This window comes from Numenius arquata, chromosome 5 (genome assembly GCF_964106895.1).
Source record: "Numenius arquata chromosome 5, bNumArq3.hap1.1, whole genome shotgun sequence".
NCBI lineage: Eukaryota > Metazoa > Chordata > Aves > Charadriiformes > Scolopacidae > Numenius > Numenius arquata.
The window spans coordinates 33,660,801-33,684,260 of NC_133580.1; the positions used below are offsets into that span (position 1 = coordinate 33,660,801).

General features: G+C 41.8%; 1 protein-coding gene across 2 annotated transcripts in view; it reads left to right on the plus strand.

The window, feature by feature from the left end:
* Positions 1 to 23,460, plus strand: part of UNC5C (unc-5 netrin receptor C) — a 261,880-nt gene that overhangs the window by 183,208 nt on the left and 55,212 nt on the right. For both annotated transcript variants that reach the window (XM_074148348.1, XM_074148349.1), the window contains exons 3-4: positions 6,586 to 6,729; positions 19,818 to 19,921. In XM_074148348.1, the coding sequence (XP_074004449.1) occupies positions 6,586 to 6,729; positions 19,818 to 19,921 (248 nt within the window). The remainder of the gene's footprint in view (positions 1 to 6,585; positions 6,730 to 19,817; positions 19,922 to 23,460) is intronic.

The following is a 23,460-nucleotide window of genomic DNA, read 5'->3' on the forward strand; positions in this document are numbered from 1 at the left end:
AGTCACTGCATTTTTCTCTATGTATAGGTTGAGGATCTGAATGGGGACTTTTTCTAAGTTACACGCGGTATGATTTCATTCTATAGCAGCATGTGTTGCATGGATGTGCAGAGGAGTCCCCTTACCCCGGAGCTGTTTTACTGTGGACTCCCTAAAGCCTCCTTGACGTCGTCAAACAACACTGTCCATGTCCTCTGTGTCCCCAGTGTGCAGCAGAAAGGGAGATTTGGGGGTGCATGCAATTGAGGGAACTCATACCTGTGTAAGCACACAGGGAGCCCAGAGCACTGAACATCAGTTTTGGGAGGGTGCTGAGTAGTGATTTCAAGAAATTGAAACTTGTAAAGGGTTGCAAGTTAACTGCATGAAAATGGGCTGCATTTCCATACTTATTTACAGTGGCTGTGATACACCTGCAATCTATATGCATGTATTACAGTAATGTCTTTTTCCAGACCAGTAGGTCATAAAGTTCCATCTCCTTGAGAAGTGTGTTCTATGGCGTATGTGATTACTAATTAATGAAATACCTTTTGGGCAAATGAAAGCACAAAAGCACAGAAATTGTTTGAACTTCTACTTACAGAGAAAATAAACAAATTATCCATGCAGTTTCTTAGAGTTTATAAGCACAGTTTAGTCTTGCAACTAAATAGCTCCTGTTTAGTGTTGTGCCAGAGGGTTCAAACATATGCCGATATAATGCTTCCACAGAAATTGCTCTATCAAAGTCCCAAGGAATATTTTCACACATGTGATGTATTAATATCAAAGGCTGAACATTTATGGCAGCCAAAATACATCCAAATAATTTTTTGGCAGAACGATGCCCGGTGAGGTGTAGATACTAACTCTGTGACCTGGCTTCACTCCAGGCTGGATAATTACATTTGATTAATTGATAATAATCTTCTGTTTTCGGACATTTATAGTAATCATTTCTTGTCTTGAGCAGTCATATTCACTTGCAGAACCTTGTAAGACACTTTTGTTTCCCTCTAGAAAGAAATTAGTCTGATTGGGAAATCTGCTCCTATTAAAATCATTGGGAAATTTGCCAATTACTTCATCAGGTGCTATATGGAACACATGAGTTGCAGTTACTAATAATCTACCGTAATATCATACAATTACATTACATTTGCATACATTAAAAAAGATAACATTTCTGCCTCTGAAGACCAGATAATCTACCTCACAGTTTGTATAGCCAGCTAAGTTAAGTGCTTGGGGACGGTGTGAATGAAGTGTGTCTGTGTCTTTGCTTGATTGTGTTTCTAGGATACAGTTTATAATAAAAGACCATGTATATAAGGCTCAATTTCCTCTTCACGCTTCCTTTTGGTCCAGGAGGGGTAGTAATTTTATTTTGATATATACCGTCATCTAGTGCCTCTCCCCTGTGCTCATTCAGCTGCACACACTAGCAGTAGGCAGACTGAGCAAGGCTCCCTCCACCCTCTGCCTCTCTCCACCCATTAACCCCTCATTAATGTGCAATAAGTAAAGTTCTGGTTCCTTCCTACTCCCTTTTCAGAGCCCAAGTTGTATTAGTCCCAGAGATACATTTGTTTTATTGAAATGAATAATTGTATATGCTGTACTACTAAGTATGTAAAATTGTCATTCACGAAGAACCTATTTAATTCATGGGACTGGGACACAATCGAAGACTGATTATGCCAAACGCCCTGAGCCTTCTTGTAAACCATCCTCCTTCTTGTAAGCCATTCCTCAACTGGACAGAAAACTGTTAGAGGTAAAAGGATATCTTAGATGGGTTTATTTAGTCTCCTAGCGGCTACAGGGTTTTGGTCCTCTCTTTAGGGAAATTTCACCAATATAACGTCTATTTCTGGTGCTAGGTTTAGGTAAGTGCATTAAATCTGACTGATCTGTGTGTATAAATAGCCCCAGCCTTGAGCAACATTTGTGATGCCTTTTATAACTCAGCAGATCCAGATCTGTAAACTCAGGACCCAGAGAGGACAGCAAATATTTTTCATTTTGTTTTTTTTTTTTCCTGAGGTTTTTTTTCCTTCCTTGTACTCAAGTTGTAAAACTTCTTACATTGCTTCTCTCTTGGGAATGCTGAAGTTATGCACCGAGATCAGAAAAGAAAAGCTTGTGCAGAAAGAGCCCAGCAACCTGCAGATGCATTTTTAAGGATCTGTGTTTTTTCCAGTGAACAATCTTTAGATACAATTACCATTTATTTTGGAGAATTGCTTTAAATTACTTTGATTTTCTGCATTTTCATTTTAAAGCTCCTCTCTTCACAATCTTCTTGTTGCCAGAAGTAGGGCGGGGATAATTAGACCCAATTTCTTCACATATCTGTCTTCATAGCCAAGATCCAGATGGACTGCAAGAGGCTACAGAAACAGTTCTCACTTTGTTGAATGCAAATCAAGTTTGGACGGTGCAAGGAAACGCTCTTCCCTGTCATATTCTAGCTATTTATCACAGGGAGAGTATGAGTTAGAAATACTATGTAGGTGCTCTTTATGGATTTATACACATTAGACGGGACCCGTCAAGCATTCTAGCTGCCCAAATTTCTGTTATCTCCCTTCAGCTGTGTTTGTTAGTGCATTGCTTTAAAATAGGGAGATCCTGACTTCTTGTGAATTGTGCCGCCTTCTATGTGATTCTATTAATTCGGGAAATGTGCAGCTTACTCAGGTGTTGCAAGAAAACATTTAGCTGTGTATCTTCACCTGCTGTATAGCTTAGCCATATGAGGAACTAGACTGAAAAATTCAATATATTTCTAATAAAGAAGGTAAGGTAGAGGAGATACTCTCTGTGAGAGGGTGACGTTTTGTTACTTAGCACCGTGGCAAAGTAGAATTGGCCAACACCAGGTAGGTTATACGGTGGATAAATTACTGCTAATCTCTTGATCTGTCTTGTCCTAAATATGTTTAGGCAAAATATAGGGACTCATTTTCTAAAGTGACTTCTAATTTTGCACTCAGAGGTTGTGCGCTCACCTATAAGCAAACAGTTGGATAAACAGTTGCCTGATCTACAGGCACAGCATGTCACATTATCTGGAAATACTGAGAGATGGGTTGTATGGCTTTTTTTTTTTTTTCTTTTTTGTTTGATTGTTTGTTTGTTTTTTATGACTCCAGCTACTGTGGTGTAGAAGCAGAAGCAGCTTCAGCAGGGGCAAGATGAAGATCTCTGTTTGAAGTCGTCATACCACGGTTGTCCTGCACTTGGTGCCCGCATGAGGTGGACAAGTGATACGCTCCTGAATGAGAGCAGACAGAGGGTAGCAGCTCCTCTGTGCAATCTGATGTACAGCAGTATGTCTGCTGGTAACAAGGCAGTGGCGAGCTGAGGTATCTCAGCAAATTGCTTCTTCTGTAATCTAGCCCAGAAAGGGATTTTCTATTTGGGGTTATGTTGTAGCGTGTTAGCAGAAGGAATAGGATTGCGAGTTGCTACAACAAGGGAAGCCCGTCGCTTTGTGCTTGCCCCAGAGTCTGAGACTGGGTGCATTTCAGCTGGTGAGATGTTTCTCCTAAATCGATGTGGCTGGCTGTGCAATGAGGTGTTGATTGGTGACGCTGGGAAGGAGTGGTTGAATCAGCTTCAAGTTCTGGCCATGGATCCTTACGTCCCAGATGATCTCATGGCATCACCAACTGGTTTGATACATTTTGAACTACAGGAAAAATAGTTTACCTTAGAGACAAAGACACAATGATATTTTTTGTTTGTAAACAGAAAGAGGCAACATCTATTTGGTATGTAAAGAAGGTGTGCATCTCTTTGGTTATGGCACAACTGTTGATATTACTTAAAAAGCAAAGGCCAAATTACCTGAATAACCTGGAACCTATCAGCACTTCACAGCTGTCCCAAAAGACATTACCTGGAGTAGCTTGTTATTTTGAATTAGAAAGCATCTCAGAAGGTCAGAGATAAAAACTTCTGCTGGTGCATTCAGTGGGAGCTATTTATCGTATGGTTTTGAATCTTCAACAGACTATCAGAGGATGGCATTTGTGTCCTGAATGTTAAGACTATTTCATAATCATTATTAACTAGTACTGTCATTATGAGCCTGCTTGCTTTAGCCCTCGGGTAACAAAGTTCACTGCTCCATCAAGCTCTGTCATAATCAGCCTTATTATAAAAACATAATATTGTAACCTTCAAAGGCTCCCTGGGCTAGTGCTATAAAAACTGGGAATGAACTGAAGTAATCTTTAGGCTAGCAGCGGTTGCACTGGGAAAATATAACCATTTTTATGCATGTAATGTACATGCTCGCTCCCCACCCTCTTCATGCTCTTCTCAACAGGACAAAAGCTATCCCTCAGACCCCTTTTGGAGCCAAATTAGCTCATCAAAGCAGAACAAGTTTATAACATAGTGTTGTTCACTGCATATCAAATGCTCATGCACGGCTTTGATTTCCATTCTTTGGAGTGCAGTTGCCATATTTTGAGTATTTCATTTCAAGGAGGAAAGCTATTAAGTGTTTCCCCCAAAGTAGTTGATTATTCAATGGCTAACGATGTCAAGGATAATGAAATAAAAAGGGAGCTAGACTGTGGTAGTCTCTAGCAGGAAAATGCATCTCATTAGAAGGCATTCCCACCAGAGAAGTCTATGGTATTACATGCATGAATTCCTTTCTGCTGTTGTTAACCAAGTTTTGGATGCAGACAGCATGCAGCCTCAATGACAGTGCACAAGTGTGTACAAACAGTAATTAATCGTTGGCTCCCTCAATGGAGCCTCTGTGAGGCTGGAGGCGAATCAAAGGGCTGGCCTGGCTTCCAGCACTTGAGGAACGCGTTGTGCTATACAATTGGGAACATTTAGGTTATGAATATCGCCTTGTAAGCGGTGTGGCAGGAGGCTGAGGGGAGCTGGCCTCCACGGCTCAAGTCTGTGCTCAGCAGCAGGACCTGCCCTTTGGTGTTTGGTGATGGGGACAAACTGTGCACGCTGTGAGCCAAGGATCTTTCAGTTGAGTTTTCTGGCAATTCTGGAAGGAAAAAGAAAATCAGTCCCACTACGCAAAGTATTTGTACGTGAATTTATATATTCAAGGCTGTTTGCAAGAGTGCATTTTTGAAATGACAATGGTGTTTTCTACAGACAGGCACACATTAGGACTTTATTGATACTTTGGCACTGGCAACAAAGACCAAGTATGCTGACAAGAGGTATAAGCACTCTCTCCCACCCCCACCCAGTACCTTGGCTGGAATTAAGAGTGTTTTGACCAGGCAGTGCATTTTGAGGCAGAGGAAGGGGTTGTGTCAGTATGAAACACAGTGTCTGTTGTTAGAGGATCAACACGTTACCAACAATCCTTGCAGTGGTATCTGAGACACCACAGTGTTTCCTTGCACTTAGAAGAAGCAAACCAGCTTCCCAGCAGAGAGCGCTGTGTGGGAAATGTGGGCAAATACTGGTCTGCTTGGAAGGATGGCGAGTGGGTCACTGTCATCGCCGGTGTGACTGTGGATCTGGGGGGGTTGCACTGACATTTCTTATGGAGGCCAGGGCCAGGGAGACTGTCAGGCACTGAAGAGTATTGCACTGTATTATAAAATCACCTAAACAATATCGCAGTATCTGCAGTATATATGACAATGATTGTCCCCAAACCGGCAGCTTACAATAACCATACTGCAGCGCATGTGCCCATCATTACAGAGTATTGGGACGTTCCTGAGTTGTTCAGCCTGGAGGACAGAAGACTCCAGGGAGACCTTATAGTGGCCTTCCAGTACCTAAAGGAGGTCTACAGGAAAGATAGGCAGAGACCCCTTATCAGGGAGTGTAGTGATAGGACAAGGGGTAACAGTTTTAAACTGAAAGAGGGTAGGCTTAGGCTAGATACAAGGAACAAATTTTTTACAAGGAGGGTGGTGAAACACTACAACAGGTTGCCCAGAGAGGTGGTAGATGCCCCATCCCAGGAAACATTCAAGGTCGCGTTGGAAGGGACTCTGAGCAACCTGGTCTAGTGGGAGGTGTCCTTGTCCATGGCAGGGTGGTTGGAACTAGGTGATCTTTAAGGTCCCTTCCAACCCAGACCATTCTATGATTCTGTGATTTTCTACAACAGCAAAATCCATTTTCCTGGGCAGTTCAATGTCAGAGTGAACAGGTCTTCTCCCTGTCCTGTATCTGTCCAGCAAAAGGAGATGAAATACAGGAGGGCTAAGAGAGTCATATAAATTGAATGACTCTCTTCTGTGAAAATAAAACTGGGCTGGACCATCACAATGTAAATAATCCTATGGACATGGTACGATTTATATCAGCTGAGGTGCTATTCCTCTTATTTGTCTAACTTACATACGTTATGTGATAGAAGTCAAAATCACATTGATTAATTTTTCATTCACCCACTTCTCTTGTTACGCAGATAAAGTGTCGGGTTTTTCCTCCACATCCTTCTGACAGTCCATGTTGCTGAGTAGATATTGGTGGAGAGCTGTATCATCTTACAACAACTTTGCTAGCAGACTTCTGTTCCTACACTTCTTTCTTCCCTTCTCTCCGTAAGCATAACATTGACCAGTGTTACTTGTACCCTGACAGGTCTGATTGTCCGAGAGGTAAGCATTGAGATTTCTCGCCAGCAAGTCGAGGAGCTCTTCGGGCCCGAAGATTACTGGTGCCAGTGTGTTGCCTGGAGCTCTGCAGGCACCACCAAGAGCCGGAAAGCCTACGTCCGCATTGCATGTGAGTGTCTTTACTCTGCATGTTGAGTCGATGGTGTTTGGGTGAGGAAAAGTGACGTCGCTGCTGTTCAGGAGAGAGATTTTGTTTCTGACCAGTTAGGCTTTGTATTTTCTGGAGTTATTGGTGCATACTAAAAGTAAAGCCTTCAGAAGCATTTGTAAGAATTTCAATTTATCCTGTTCTTAAGTGCAAAATCTCATTCTTCTCCTTTGTGTGGGGGGAAAGCATCAAAACCCATGTTTCTTGAGCACAGCAGTTACATGTCTCAAGAAAAGTGTCTGAAGCTAATGAGTAGGAATATTACCAAAGAAAGCTACAAAATGAGGTGACAGCTGTTCCTTTCACAGAATCACAGAGTAGTTGAGGCTGGAAGGGACCTCTGGAGGTCATCTGGTCCAACCTTGCTGCTTAAGCAGGGCCATCTAGAGCCAGTTGCAAAGGACTGATTCCAGATGGCTTTTTAATATCTCCAGGGAGGGAGACTCCACCACCTCTCTAGGCAACCTGTGCCAGTGCTCGGTCACCCTCATAGTGAAAAAGTGTTCCCTGATGTTCAGAGGAAACCTCCTGTGTTTCGGTTTGTGCCCATTGCCTCTGGTCCTGTCACTGGGCACCAGAGAAAAGAGCCTGGCTCCATCCTCTTTGCACCTTCCCTTCAGATATTTGTACACATGGATGAGATCCTCCTGAGCTGGCTCTTCTCTGTGCTGAACAGTCCCAGCTCTCTCAGCCTTTCCCCATAGGAGAGATGGTAGTCATCTTTGTGGCCCTTTGCTGAACTCTCTCCAGTATGTCCATGTCCCTCTTGGACTGAGGAGCCCAGAACTGGACCCAGCACTCTAGCTGTGGTCTCACCAGTGCTGAATAGAGGGGCAGGATCACCTCCCTCATCCTGGTGGCAATACTTTGTCTAATGCAGCCCAGGTTAACATTCGCCTTCTTTGCAGCAAGGGCACATTGCTGACTCATGGTCAACTTGGTGTCCACCAGGACCACCAGGTCCTTTGCTGCAAAGCTGAAAATATATATATCTGCGATCATATAATAAAGCTGCTGTTCCTTAATAAAGAAGAAAGTCTATGTTTAGTGTATCGTGTAAGCAGATTGGTAATACAAGATTGAAAGTGATTATCTCAACCCTACTATTTCATCATTGTTATTCATGGCTACTAACCTCACTATTTATTTTGAACTATTCCCAGCTTAGGCCCCAAAAACACAGGGCAACCAGTTCCCTGAAAGCAGATCTTCATTTGACTGTACAAATATTTAATGTTCATTAATTTTCAAAGAGGTACTTTTCTTTGTAATAGAGTAGTTGCACTGGGGACTCTCATTTCTCTTTCACATGATGAAATCCTGTTTTCTATAATGGGAACAAAATATATTATCTAGAATTGTGTCTATTCTGTTTTCACCTCAGCAAAAACCCATTTTGTGAGAAAAAGGTCTTTAGAAGCTGGGTTTGCAGCATACTTATATTTCCTGCACTCTGCCTAACAATTTATAATGAGAGAAGAGAATTCTTCAAGCCAAATAAAGCTTTTCACAGACACATTAGAGGAAGGACCCTTTGTCATTTAAAACTCTCCATTTAGAGCTTGATTCTCCTTTTGTTCTTGTGAAAGTATTATGGGGTTAAGTCCTTGAAGAGGAGCTACCTTCTGTGTAAATATCCAGATACAGATCTAGGAGGTGCAATTTAAATACCCATTTTTGAATGCTTTTAGTCCAAGTAACTGACTGGAAGTAGAGGACCTGTACTTTTGAGTACAGGATTAGCCTCAGAAAGGAATTTCCCCAGGATTAAGGGGAATTAAAATTATTGTACAGTCTTCCTGCAAAATTAGAAACACCATTACATATGTGCATAGTCCTTTCCCATGGCAGGAAACTTTTCAAGACTTTGAGGATTTTCTTTTTCTGTACTGAAATGGAGGAGAGTGTTTTCAATTTTTTTCTTCTAACAGTCAGCACTTCAGAAGGGCTTAGCAATGTTTGAACAGTTCTTTTAGATTTTGACTCCTAAGTTAACTCATTAAGTAGATTTTCTTGTCCTGCCAGTTAGCCCTTGACAGATGACCATTAAATTAAAGCAGTTTAGAAGTCTGAGTGTATTTCACTTAATGGTTAAGTGACTTTTGTATATTGCCATACCTATACGCTTAATTTCTATATAACTCGTGATCATTGTATGTGTATGCAGGTTACTTTATATCAATTGACATTTCTTCCTGAGTCTCCAAATTTCTATTGAAGGTGCTCATGGTATAAATTTTGCTTCTTTTTCTTACCATAATTTGGAGAGAGAGGAACAGTCACTTCAGTGATTTTTCTTGAGCCTTGTTTTTTTTTAAAAACAGTCTAATTAAATGAATTCCAGGGAGTTTTATGTGCCTGTAACTGAAACCTTGTATTTTAGTGAAGACTTTTTTAACTTCTTTTTCTTGAATTTGGGGTTCTGAGGCAGCTGTGACACAGGGCAAATCACTTAGGCTCCTTGGGATTAAGGATTGAAGTGTTAGGCCTTCAAACTGCGGATTTTCAAACAGCTGCAAGAGCACGTTGTCTGCAAAATTGTCCATTTCCAATTTCACAGACTTCTATAAATTTCTCAGGTAATTCAGGGCTATTTTTTTAGGAACTCAGACATATGATGTGGGGTATATGCCTTATTTTACCATGTCATTTGATCAATAAGATCCCTATTTCAGATTGTGGACTCAGATATAACAATACTCATTTAGTTTTTACAGAATCTGTACTGGCAATATAATAGTTGTTTCCTATCTAAACTTTAAACACAGCTGGGAAGTATTCTGATGGCACACAATGTTCCATGAGTCTGGGATGCCAGGTAGGGTCCATGCAGTATTTATTAATCTAGAAAATCAAGGATGTCCAAAATTTAAGTGGGGCAGAAGAGTCCGTCTCTCCAGCTGTCTACAGCTATAGTTGCATGTCTGTCACCAGTGCAGTCTTCAGTTTTAACTCGTACAAAAAGTGAGCACTGACACCTTTGGGAAAAGTGAAGGGTAAATGGAGCATGTAAAGTGCTCTGCTTAAGTTATATTATTATTTATTTTAATACCTGAACCTGGTGATTTCATCTAGAGAGGTACAGCTGTAAAATAACTAGCCATACCTATCACATCAAGAAAAGCTTCTCTCTTTCTCCGTCTCACTCTTCCTCTTCCTCTTCCCTTCCTCCTCCTCTTTCTCCTTCTGTTCTGCACTTTCTCACTTTTCTCCCTTATGCCCACTGGTCTTATTCTGGAATTATTGTGTCCTCTCAAGGGCTGGAGCTGCACTCCATTAAAACAAACAAAAAAAATAGCATTCAACATCTCTGTTCACTGAGCGTGTAATAGAATTAACTGAAAAGTAATTTGAAAGTGTGAAAAATGTGCATCCTCGAAAAGTGGCTTGTATTTGTTTAATGCAGGGTCAGGCATGTGTCAGAAAGTACATAACAACCTAGTCAATGAAAGTTCTCTGTGAAAATCAATTGCAACATCGCTTCGGCCAAGAGCTTCAGTTATTCAGGAAGGGAGTAATCTATAAATACAGAGTGAAGATGCTGCTGGTTTTCAAAGGCTGCCCATGCTAGCAATATAAACAGGAAAAGTCTGAGTCTAAAGCCAGCATCCTGGCTTCTCTTAAGTGTTCAGGGCATTTAACGACATCTCGCCGTTGCACTCCTGGATGATGAGTGTGCTGGGAAATCACTCCCTTCTGTGCAGGCTGTTTCTGAAAAGGAGGAGAAACAATAGGTGATAGAAACATCATTATTTACAGCTTTTTTCCTATTTCATGGAATTCATCTTCATGAGGCATTGGTCTCCCCAAGAGAACAGAGCTGAGCATTTCATCGTCTTACAATAGCATATTTGTAGGGATTAATTTTCACACTGCTATTCTAGATATCTCAGTAGCCAACAAAGTAGGGACACCTAATGTATATCTTGGGAGAGCTGGAAAGATAAAATTTTCAGAGATACTGGCCTATGAAAGTGCTAAAACATATTTCCTATTTATTCACACATTTCTTATTTATTCTAGACACATCCTATCAGGGGCACTAGGAGTCACTAATATGTTTTGATACAGTTTTTCTGCCCAATTAAAAAAATGTTACTTTTGTAGAGGGAGAAAGGAGGGGGTTTGGGTAGCTTTATCTTTGGTTAAAAAAAAAAAAACAAAAACAAGCCAAATATAAAGTTTTAATGTGAATTTTATGTAACAATACTGATGTCATTGAACAGATAAAACCTAGCAGGGCAAAATTCCTGTTAAAAGGATGAATGAGGCCTGAGCCTGTGTAACCGAGAGTAGAGTTAAACCTGCTGGAAAATACTTCTGATAAAGACTGAAAAATAGCTGCAGGATTTGACCTAATTTTTAGATCAGATAATAAAGGGGTGGCTAAGACAAATTGCTCTGAGCCCATGTGAGTAAAGCAGCCCCACTTTTTATTTGCTCCAGTTCGGTGTTGCTGTAGCCTCACTGAGTTCATGACCTTAACCCAGGCTGTCCTTGAGGAAAATATAGTAAGAATATAAGCCCTAAATCTGCTTCCTGATTTTGGATTTGTTGAAAACCTATAAGAAAATAGCAGCTTGTTCTGTTACCTGATCTTTTTTTTGGTGTAATGAATGCGAATATTCTTTTCCTTTATTCATTACCTAAAAACAGAATTAAAAAAATTAAAAAGCCCTGTTGTAGTAAAGAACTGTGCTTGTTAATCTTTTGTATAATTTGATGTGTTTCCTATGTACTTATCTAAAAGCCTTTTTTTCCCCAGACATTTTTTCAAAGGAATGTAGCTAATATATGCATGTCAGATACTGTATACTGATAAGATAAATGCAGTACAGAAAGTAGACTAGTTCACCTGATGGTTTATCTCCACTTACAAGGAGTATGCAGTCGTACAAAGAAACAGATATTTTAAAAAAACACCACAGATTCTTTACTGACACTCGGTTATCTCACCTTTTAGTACTGAGGCCCATGCTCCACGTTACATTGCTGCAGTGCCTTTCTTCCCTCTCTTCACACCACCAGAGCATTAGAGCACATTGCAATAGATACAAAGTTGGGTGGATGTTGAGATAAGGAGAGCGAGCTGGGAAGGACATCACTTGAAAGTTTTAATAGGAAGGTATGTCCGGGGTATGCAGTATTAAAAAAATAACCCAAAAATGTGTTTTGTGAACTTTGATAAGTGGGCATGAGAGTTAGCAGAGATAGGACCTTAATTCCTTTCTTGTATACCATTTAAGTTGCTACTAATCAATATCTGCTGCTTGTAGTTAATAAAGTGATAAGTGAGGCAAGTGGTCTGGAGCTGAGATTACTGAAGAGAGAATGGCAGATCAGAGAAAGGGCAGCAGAGAAGTTCACAGAGCATTTAACATATTTGATACCACCGCTCTGCTTTTGCTCCTGACAGGCGTGTTTCTGTACTGCTTCCCAAGTTAGCAGGCTTGACAGCCTCCCAAACTTAAGGATGCAGTTGCAACAGCAATAAATACAAACCACATTACTTCACTGTTAGCGTTTCGTTTCAAAGGGAAACCCCTTTACTGAATTTGTATGAATTTAATCCCTCAGTAGGAGCATTGGGAATATCCTACCTGCACTGTCATGCCTAAGAAATTATAATCTTTCAGTAGAGTCTGCCCAGTGCCTGATTGTGAAACACAGATGCAGTTAGGAAGTTAACAAAATTTTGTCTAGATTTGGTAGTGACCAGACAGCTGTGTGTCAGATTAGTGTATCAGAAGAGCAACAACAACAAAACATCATATTGATACAAATTATTTTTAGTGATTCAGTGTGTTTTAAATTCAATTCTACATTTGAATTGCAACGTACACTTGATGTTTCTATCGTCTTCTTTAGTACCTTTAGTGTATCTGTCATCTAGAAAGGCTTCTGTTGAAGTGAGGTCATTTGAACTTTACATTTAGATTTATTTGAAAAAACAGAACTTTAGATTACATCTTCAATCACCAAATTAGACAGTGAATAAAATTAAGTTTATAAGTTAGTTTGTAGATTAAGCTTACCGAGAAAAACAAGAAATATCGAACTATCAAGTAAAAATATAAGAGGAGGAGAGCAGTGCAATCGATGTACACCTGGGAACCCATCTGCTCAGTGAATTCTTGGTAAAGTTTGCTTGCTTGTATTTTTTATAGTTGTATCAATATCAAATGTGTCGAGTGGGTCGATCTTCATTATAAGCATTGCCCACATGGAAGCTGTGTTGCAAAAAGGGTGTTTTGCCTTACCAGCACCTGGCTGAGCTAGCTTAGAGCTGAAGAGAGAAGGGGAAAAAGATGGTTTTTTTCTGCAGCCATGCGGGCAGTAAGGCTCCGAGGAGTACCTCTGGTGACTGAGGTAGCAGCCTGTGCTACCAAAACACATTGTGCACTTCCAAGAAGTTCCCATCAGCTGCTTGACTATGAAAGCTGGTGTGGTTTCTCAGCTGTGTGGGATGGCAGCCCAAAGCCTTGCTCCCGGGGCTGCTGGAGGGATACGGACAAGCTCAGCCCAAGCTGCGGGCTGCCAGGTGTCTTTGGAAAGGGGGAAGCTCCACCATCCCTGATATTCCTCTCCAGGCTGAAAGGATGGCTGGGGCAGCTTTGTGGTGCCATGGCATTTGTCTTTAAGGCTGGCCAGATGTGAAACAGCCCCTCCAGAGAAGGAAAGAGTGGCACAGAATTGTGTATGGAGCATAAAGACAGGGTTTTGAGGTGTCGAGTTATTTCCTCCGTCCTCAGCTCCAGCTGTTGGTGCTTGGGCCGGCTGAGAGCACAGCCCTGTCCAGCTGTGATCTCATCCCATGAGCAGTGGTGCACCGGAGGAGGGCAGGAGGCTTTGATCAGCACTCCGCTGGGCGAAGTGCCACACTTACAATAGCAATCGAAAGAGGTTTCAGAGGGATCCCCTGGGTTACAGACTAGTGACACTCCTGTGACTGTCTCAATGGAAATCTGGTTTAATCTAATTAACAACAGAGAGCTGGAACCACACAAGGACAAAATAAAATAAAAAAAAAAAAAGGATTTTTTTATACCTAACCTTTATATTACTTACCCACCAGTGTGATTGATCCCTGCACAAAGGTCATAGACTCAGCTGTGAACAGAAAAGAGATGGCAGAGTATACCTGATAGCACATGGTTTCTTACATTTAGAATTGCAATTCAGTCTCTAATACCTTTCTTTTGCAGAAGAGGGTGTCTCTTAACTCCACCTGCATCACGGAAAGTGATGGAAAAGGAATGGGTTGGTTTTACAATATTAGTCACGTTTCCCTAACTCAGCATCGGTCATCCAAGCTTGGAAATAAATGCAGTGAGATGTGTATTCACAAGGATGTGGATCCTCTTTCGTTTTGCAGAACATCAGTGGCCTTTTCCCACTCTTTTTACACAATTATTTTCCTGTTTGGATATTTCTTAATAGACTAGCTAAAGGTAAAACAGCATTGAACCTTACCTCTTGAGAACACTCTCAATAGTAGGACATAGGCTTGAAATGGAGAGCTTGGTACCTATTGATGCTCTAATAATGGTTAAAATAACACCAAGCCATTTTCCCTTTTCAGTTGCATTTTTTGCTTATGACCTGTTTGGTTTTATATGGATGTCTGTGAATACTTACCCATATAAAGCAAGATGTCTTCTATATGGAAATATGTACTTCTTTTGAAGGTCTTTTTACATTCTTAAAACCTTGTTTCTCTGAAAGCACACACCAAACGTACTTCTCTCAATGGCCACAGTTAATATGGTCCTTTCAGCCCCTACCATTCTGTGATTCTGTCTGAAAGTTGGATAGAAAATAATGTGATTTCTCTTTTTGTGCTCTTAGTACTTGCTCATTTTTTGAATTGTTTGTTATAGAAGGAAAGTTGACAGTGGAGTTACTAGAAGCAGCACAGAGTCTTTAAGGTCTACCAAGGGCAGAAATCCATCTTTCCCTGACAGTAATGCTGCATTGTTCTGTTCGTTTCTGGTTTACATCTAATTCCTGGCTGACAAGTGTCCGTTTTTCATGCTCATTCATTAGTCACCCTTGCATTAGCACTGCCTTGAAGGCGTCTGGTCTGCCTCTTACCACATTTCTCAGAAATGATAAAAGATACCCTTAAAGTTTTACCCACCCACCCATCACAGTAAAACCCAGAACAGCAAAGAGATAAAATACATTTGATTGGAAAAAAGAACAGGGTTGTTCTATGCTCTTTCTTAGAAGTTGACAGGTAGAAAAGAAAGTGGGGATATGCCATGAGTTCCTGTAGAAACTAGTACCTTTAGCAGGCGAAAATGCAACTTCTGAGTGGTTTGTAAGCTAAAAATGCATTAAACATAAAAGGAAGTCATTTAGCAGTGCATCAAAATTAAGATCTAATGTTCCTCTCCCCCAAAAGCATAGCGATTCAGAAATAAAGCTAACAATATGGTGTACACTGAGATTCTGATTTCCCATTATATTATTTCAGTTTTATGCTTGTGGAAATTCTCTCATTTCAACGCAGCTCTGAATGCAGCCATCTGTCCTTACCAGAGAGTGTTGTGCAGGAGTATTTCAGGAGTCTTGGAGGAAAGTCTCATCTTAAGTATGCTGTAAATGTGCTGCGATACGTGCCACAAGAGCCCCCTCTGAATTTACTAAGACTATACGTTAGTAAAGAAAATAGTCTGGCTCAAGGTGGCAGACCAGAATTTTAATTCTTCTCCTTGGTTTCCTTTTATGAAGACAGCCCTGAAGGGAAGTTAGGGATGGAGGAAAATGCCTGCTAGGGGTGCAGGCTCTCCCCTGAGCCTGACGGTGACATCCCCACCTGCAGCTGGGTGACATACATGAGCGAGCTGGTGAGAAAAACAAGACAGACCCTTCAGCATTGCTGTCCACGTGGGCTCGCTCTGCTCCAAAAGAGATGGGCTGTGGCAGCAGTATTACCTGTATAAGGGGAGGAAGAGTATTGCTAACACAGACAATCAGGGATTATTCTATATTACCTGGAAAATGGAAATTAGAATGGAAAAAAAGTGCAACTGCTTTTCTCTTGTGTCTCTTCCTACAGTGAGGATAGAGAAGGCTCTTTCTCAGTGTCACATTAACAGGCTGCTGCAGACCTGAGGCTTTAATAATTCACACTGCCTCTTCACAGACAAATAGGTCCTGACCCAGAATGGATCTAATGTTTTATTGTTTTGCTTTTTCAGGCATATTTTCTGAAGATTGTTAAAACTTTTTTTTTTTTTTTTTAAATTGGATGTATTTTATTAGTCTTTTACCATTCTCTGGGAAAATGTATCCCTTCTGTCCTTGCTTGCAAGCAATTGTAACTTATGTGACACTTTGAAAAAGTGAAAAATGTTATTGAAAATATTCTGCTTGGAAAAGATCCAAAGTCCCTCAGTATATTAGCAAGCTCACCCACTCCTGGTTGACAATGTGAAGTTGCCATGATGACTATATTTGTTAAATGGCAAAGGAACCTGAAGACTGAAGAGTTAGAAGGATGTCGTTGTTATCCACAGAAATCATACTGCAAGGGCCATAGGAATAAAACCCAGTCATTTCAAAACCCAGTGCTGTCCCAGGAAGGTGTTTCATGATAGAGCAGGTGATGAGGTTGTTTGTCCGGGCCCTCTGCTTCTTCATCACTTAAAAAACCACCTTGTTAACTTGTTTGTCTGTTAACAACCAGCGAACCTTATGCTTGGTTGGGTAAAACCTGCCCTGCACAGCCGACATCTGTAGCTATTTGTATGTGGCATGGCTGTGGCAGGAGATGGTGGATAGTTCTGGTGGAATAAAGCTGGGGACACATGGGAAGGAGCCAACAGAATAGGGTATAAGAGCTCCCAATCTTGTAAATACACAATTATATACTTTCCTTTTTTTTTTTTTTCCCCACAAATTAGTATAATTTACTCAATAGTATCTAATGGCTCCTTTGAGAACATTACTGTCTATTATATCAAGGCCCCAACTTAGTGTATTTTTAGTTTGTGGATTATTGACCTGCTCGAATCCAACAGCACCGTTAAAGTGTCTGCACACAGGAAGGCTCCGCAGGCAGTGGGGAGCTGAGGTCCCACAGGATTCGTCTCACCTGCCACAGCCCCACTGCAGCGGTTCCCAGGGAAAAGGGGCTGTGTTCATACCCGGCATTCCAGCTGTTGATAATAAGGAGATTAAAGTGGGATTTTTTTTTACTGTTATTACATATTTCTAGACTAATGCTGTTTACTTTTGCATGCATCAAAATTTGAGGGTTTTTTTAAAGGCAAGTGCTTTGTGAGAGTGGTGATTATTGTGCGTGTGAGGCTCTGGAGAACTTCAGAGCTCTAATAATGTTTCAGGAAGGTAGGCGGGACAGCAAATCAACGTGTCAAGGAAAAATCTCAGATTATTATCTATCTAATCTGCCTTTACTGTCTTCATCCCTCCGTATCTGAACACCTGAAAGCTATTATTAATGTACTAGTTATTACTGTGCTTATATGCTACTATTACCAGCACGGTAACTTTCTCATTTATTCTCAGCCATGGTATTAGAGCACGATACATCTGTTATAATTGTCTGCAACATGCACGTATGTATACCTGCTAGATGTGTGAAGGTGTACCTGATGTGGAGGTAAATCTTTTCCTTTGGAAACTAGCAATAATATGATCATATAGGTACTGCTAGCAATATTTGCTAATCTAAAGCAAACTGCATTAACCTGGTGTTATGTGTGCCCAGGATACCTATCAAGCCCAGGTGATGCATGAGGAGCCAGGGCCAAATGAAGAATGTCACATCCCGAGAAACACACCAGCTCCTGAAAAAGCTGTTCGTCTCTATGTTTATCATGCAAAAGTACAGCAAGCCAAAACTCAGCATTGTGTCCTTGGAATGACTCCCACCCACAGGGCACCTGGAGGGGTTTGGGTTTACTCAAATTGAGCTGTACGACCCAAATGTCCCCTGGTTAGCCTGTCGGAGAGGGTGGGATGAAGCTGGTGGGCTGGAGATGCTGGAGCTAGCAATGCAGTGGGAGCTACTCACAAGCGTCGGAGGCTGACCTGATCTGGTCAATTGTCTTGCTGTGGTCACTCTCACATGAATGAGCCTCGCTGGCCTGGAATAGCTCCAGTGTGACAAGGATGCTGACAGGCAGAGTCTGGCTTGGCATGTCATCCTAAGAAATGATCACATCCAGATGTTTGCTCCTCCTCTTTGCCATAAGTTACCCGGTGTTGTAGGTTAAAGCCTGCTTCATCAACAACTGAGAATTTTGTAGTGAGATAGCTCTGACATTGGCATGTGCTTCCTTTCGACAGAGGTAACCCCCAAGCAAGCAGACAGCTGGAGGCAGTAATTTCTTATATTGCCACAGTAGGAGCTGCCAAAGCTTATCTTTCTGTGCCCTAAACTGTGGCGATAAATCCTGTCCCATCAGAGGGACTCTCAGCATCCCTGCCCTGTGTGCCGGAGGGAGCGGTAATGCCAGAGGCGGGGAGGGCGTGGGATTTGGGGTCACTCCTCTTGTGCCTGCAGTGCAGGGGAAGAAAAGACACACCTCAGTTTCACTAGGGGAATGCACGGGTCTAAGGATTCTAGAAGTTTACCATGTTTTGAGCTTAAGTAAAAATCAGCACCTCCAGCTGTGACAGAGCTTTTCCGTGGGACAATTAGATTGACATATAATTTCAGGTAGTTGAACAACCACGTTTTCCTGATACAGGCTAAGAGACAGTGGGCTCATGCTATCTGAAGGCGAGTTTCAGAGGAGCTGATTTTGATGGCAAACACCCACCTCCTTTTCCATCTGTGCGTTTGCCTGCCCCAGGTTTTGCCTTTTGGTAGTGCTGATGCAGTTCCTGCTGGGGTCAGCTGTAAATCAGATCTTGGAGGTAATCTAGATGAAAAATAACTCTTTGGATGGTTTATTTGTAAACTGGTTCAATTCAGTGATCTGTTTTCCAGCACAGCTGCAGGTTATGGCTTCAAAATATGAAATATTTGGCTTTTAAATTGTTCCCATATGACTTGTTTCCAGTATGACACAAGTATTTGTGCAACCTTGCCGTGAGCTGGCATACAGAACTGGTCTGACTTCAGAACAAAGAGTAAAATAGAAATAACTTTTTTGCAAGTGTTTTTTTTAAAGTCAGGCCAGCTCTCTGATATGACCTCAGACATGACCCTGTGTCCATTTGCAGCAGGGAGAAATATCCCCCAGTCACTACTGGGGCTGAATTCTCACTTCTCCGAAACCCTGTCCTCCCTGGCACAGCAGAGAGGGTGCCAGACCATGGCAAGCCAGTGGTAAGGAGGGAACTTCTCAACTCCGTTTTACCACCCACACAAAGATGTTACAGAAGTGTATGAAAAAGCCAGAGTTCACAGCTCTCTTGTACAATGAAGTGGTCCAGCGTTTGGAGACACATTCGATGCCCTCTCTGCCTGACACTTTTCTGAGGTGCTGTGCTGGGATCCAAGTGCAGTTCAGCTCCAGATTATGATTATGATTATTGTTATCTATTTAGTGATACAGGGGTAATGAAAAAGTGAAGACAAATAAGCTAAAGATGTAAAGTTAATGCTTATAAACTAAAAGTACATCAAATCACAGCACGAACGCTTGCATCCATGAGTTTAAGGCTTATGTGCTTTAGTTTTACAGGTTTATTTAACTTTCCATAACTTTAGTACTTCACTGGCATAGTTTACCAAACATAAATTAGCTAAAGAAGGGGACTTTTTTCACTTTTTGTTTTGTGTCTGAACATGACCTTCCATAGTGAGGCCTTGGATCCTTGCTGGGTTCACATACTCTACCATAATATAAATAATAAATCCGCTATGAAACCTTTGACAGCTTAATGTTGGAATGAAGTGAAAACATGTCCCAGTCTTTTTTTAAGTGCTTCAATTTCCAGGGAGCAGAAATGCTATTTTCTCTGTTTAGAAAGATCCCTCGCATTTATGCAGTATGGCGATCAAATGTAATTTATGCAACCAGCTATTAATACTACTAATTCTTTTTCTTCTCCTTCTCCCTCTCCAGATCTCCGGAAAACTTTCGAGCAAGAGCCCTTGGGGAAAGAAGTGTCCCTGGAGCAAGAGGTCCTGCTCCAGTGCCGTCCCCCTGAAGGCATCCCAGTAGCTGAGGTGAGCAGCAGCAGCAGCATCCTGGCACTTGGACATCCTAACTAAGGCCTGATCAGTGGCTAATGGTGCAGTCAGTTAGGGCATGGCATGATGAATGGGTGGTAACGGAGAGCTGACTGACTACTGCTGGTAGACGAGATTGATTGGGAACTGATTAATGGCTTTGGGTTATGGTGCCTTGCTGGGCAGAGCTGCAGGGGGTTTGGTTTCAGTTTTTAATTCCCTTTCGAAAAATCACAGTTATATCTGGACACATAGCTGGCGGGGCATACTCATACCAGCCTACTATCTTTCCTTTTCCTTTTAAAGAAGAAAAACATTTCACTTATTCTGAGAGGCATCTTTCAAGCACAGTATAAAGACGCTTTAATTTTTAGTTTGCCAGCTTATATTTCCCTGACATTTGTGCCCATGCTTGTGCATGGTGTGTGTGTACCAGCCGGTCAGCTAGGCACAAGAGGATGTACTGTGGTCCAGTACAGGCTCACACCACAGCATGAGGTGGGGGCAAGTAGGGTATATGTCTGCCTAATAATCCATCTTTAGGGGCTTATCTGGTTTTCCTGCTGGCATTTAAGTAAGCCCAGAGTGGGTACCCTGCCCTCCCCCTGGCAGGAGCGAGCCTACCCTTTGGCAAAATCTGTGCCCACCGACAGCAGCGGGTGTCCCTGTGAACAGGAGCTTGCCTAAGTGCAGTGGTGGCTCCAGCTTCAGACAGTCTGCTCATGGGAGGGGGTTCTCTGAGTCACAGGGGGGCCTCTGAAATCCTAAATCCGCTGCGGCTGTTAAGAGAAAAATTGATTGTTAATGACGGTAATTCCCCTATCTGAATTCTCCTCGGTTTTCCTCTGCCACGCACAGAAGAAACTGTTGCCAATTTGCATTAGGATAAGTTAGACTGTCATGGCTAAGTAGGAAAGTGGTTGTCACTCAGCGCTGATGACTGATTTCTCAGGAGATGAAGCTTAAAGTGTTACCTCCCTATCTAACCCGAGTTTAGATTTAATCGGAATTGCAGAAACGTGTCCACAAACATCAGAAGGAATAATTAGCATAGAAGATTTTTCCCATATTTTTTTCCTGTAGGCTGTTTTCTTTCCCTGTTGAGATCCCCAAAACTGTAAAGAGTATTTAGGTCTGCCAAGCCAGCTTGCTGGCAACTTTAATATTAATCAGTTGGCTTTCCTCAGGAATTTAGCAGCAATTTTTTATTTTCCTTTCTGATGCTTCTTTGCATCAAATCAACTTGCCGCTGTGTCATGACAAGAGTGTTTGCAACAGGATATGTTGTTCTGGAGGTGCAGGGTAGTAATGGGGAACTTCATTACCTTTGCTAGAAATGGAGATTGATGATCATGGGTAGTTTGTTTGAATGCAATGTTACAAGCGCCTCTGAAATTTCAGCAGCTAGTGTGGTTATTCCCTCAGAAAGGTCTGTGATGCCCAGTTGGGCATCTGGGACCCAAACAGCGTGATTTAACATGATGCATGGAAGTGATGTCTGAAAAGATCCTCTGTGAGCTGCTCCCATAATAATTGCACTTTTTCTTGCCTTCTAGTATCCTGGCTCACTCTGTCAATAGCTGAGATTCATGACTGGACATTAACTGGCTCTGAATCTTATTTGTACCGTGGTCAGGGCAGACACCAATTAACACTTGGCAGGCTCAGAAATCGTATACTCCCCATCTGACATTCAAAAGAACCATTCTCAATGTTGTTTTTTTTTCCTCTCCTGACTTTTGAAGTCAGAAGGAGATCAAACACCCAGATTGGACAGCCGCCTAATACAGCTTCTTTGTAGATTCTTTCCAACACTATTAAAAGAACAAAGACCTGAACACTAATGAATATGAATACCTTAATGTGACACTTTATTACAGCCACTTGCTGAAGCTGGTAAGATAAATTTAAAAAAATGGAAAGATGAAAGGTAACTTGGTGGGTTGAAGGATTACATGATTATTTTAATTTAGAGATGAATGGGTTCTTTGTTTAAGACTTCGTTTATTTGTTCGGAGAAGTTTCTGATATGCTGGTGCAGGTAACTAAGTAAGAGAGAACTTGGGAGAAGGCAGGCAGCAGGCTGAGGCTTTTTTCCACCTTGTTGAAAGACTGCTTTGATTCCGAGTAGGGTAATGCATATGCTGCAGCTGTGAGCAGTGTTTCCAAATGCTTTGGTGAGCATGTACCTCAGACTCTTCCCACTCCGGGCATTTTGTTTTGTTTTGGTTTGGTTTTTTTTTTACCACTTACTGCTTTCTGAAGTAGTCACTGGCTTTAACTCCAAAACAGGGGAAGAAAAGCTTACACTGTGAAACTGTACAAAATACACATTCAGTGTAATGTAATGCTGGAGTCCAGAGTCACGGAGTCTTCCTCTTGCTTTTTCTCTTTTATTTTATTCTCCACCGTCAAGAGAAAGGCAGAGAATTATTTTTTTTCCTGGTTCAAAGTGGTGTGAACAACCATGCTCAGGGATACATTCTGTCCTCTTTTCAGTAGCTGGGGAATTTAGTCTTATAATTCCCAGCCTATTTAATTGCAATTAACTGTGTCAAGCTCTTATGGATCAATGCTAGAGAAGATCTTACTATTATTGAAAAGCTGAGCCACATAGCAGCATACAGCTGCTCCAGAGGGCAAGAAGGACAAAGACAGAAATGGGCAGGCAAAGCTTTTAAAGCAGCACTTACCAGTCTCTCAGATCCACTAGGACATGACAAGCATTAGAGTAGGCTCAGCTCACAGCTACTAAAAAAAAGCCCAAGATCCAAATCCAGAAAGTGTGTTAAAATACACCAGTCTCATGGCCTGAGATCAAATCCAAGTACATCCTGCTTGTTCACATGGGACCAAGTAAGGAACCGATGGTTTGCTTGGTCACTGGGAAAACCAGATCAACTTTTCTGCGGCCACATGCCTTTGCCCACCAGCCCCAGCCAGTGTCCATGCCACCTGCGCCGTGGCATGCCTCACCACTCGCCGTTTTATAGCCAATATCAAGCTGAACCTACCTACAAGTTCTGAAACACCCAGGCAAATGCTTTGTCTTTTCCTATACATGGCCAAGGCAAGCAGTAGAAGGACCAGTGCAGGTGCTACCACACTGAGGTTTCCACACATAGCTGAGGGGTGAAGGGGCAAACTCACTTGTTTCTGCTGTGAAAAATGGAAAAAAAGGAATGGAGATAAAACCAAATAACACCCTGCCCTAGCTCCATGCTTCCCTGCCTTCTGATTTTCCTCAGTGGAGAGGAATAGGATAAGGCAGTGAGATAAGCAGTCTGACCTGCCACAGTTGGCAGGAGCTGCCGGTGCTCAGCAGAGATCAGACAGTTCCCTGGTGTTATCAGAAATGTCGTTTTCAATTCCACTCTCTTCTGCATGTGCATTTTTTCAAGCCTAACCTGAGAAGGCAGGAAGGATCCCATTCTGCAATGCTCCAACAGTAACGGCAGTTATTAGCAATTAACCCCTTAGCTCATTTAATTTGTTCTTTGAAAGATGCCAGCCTCGTATTGCACATGGTAAAATAT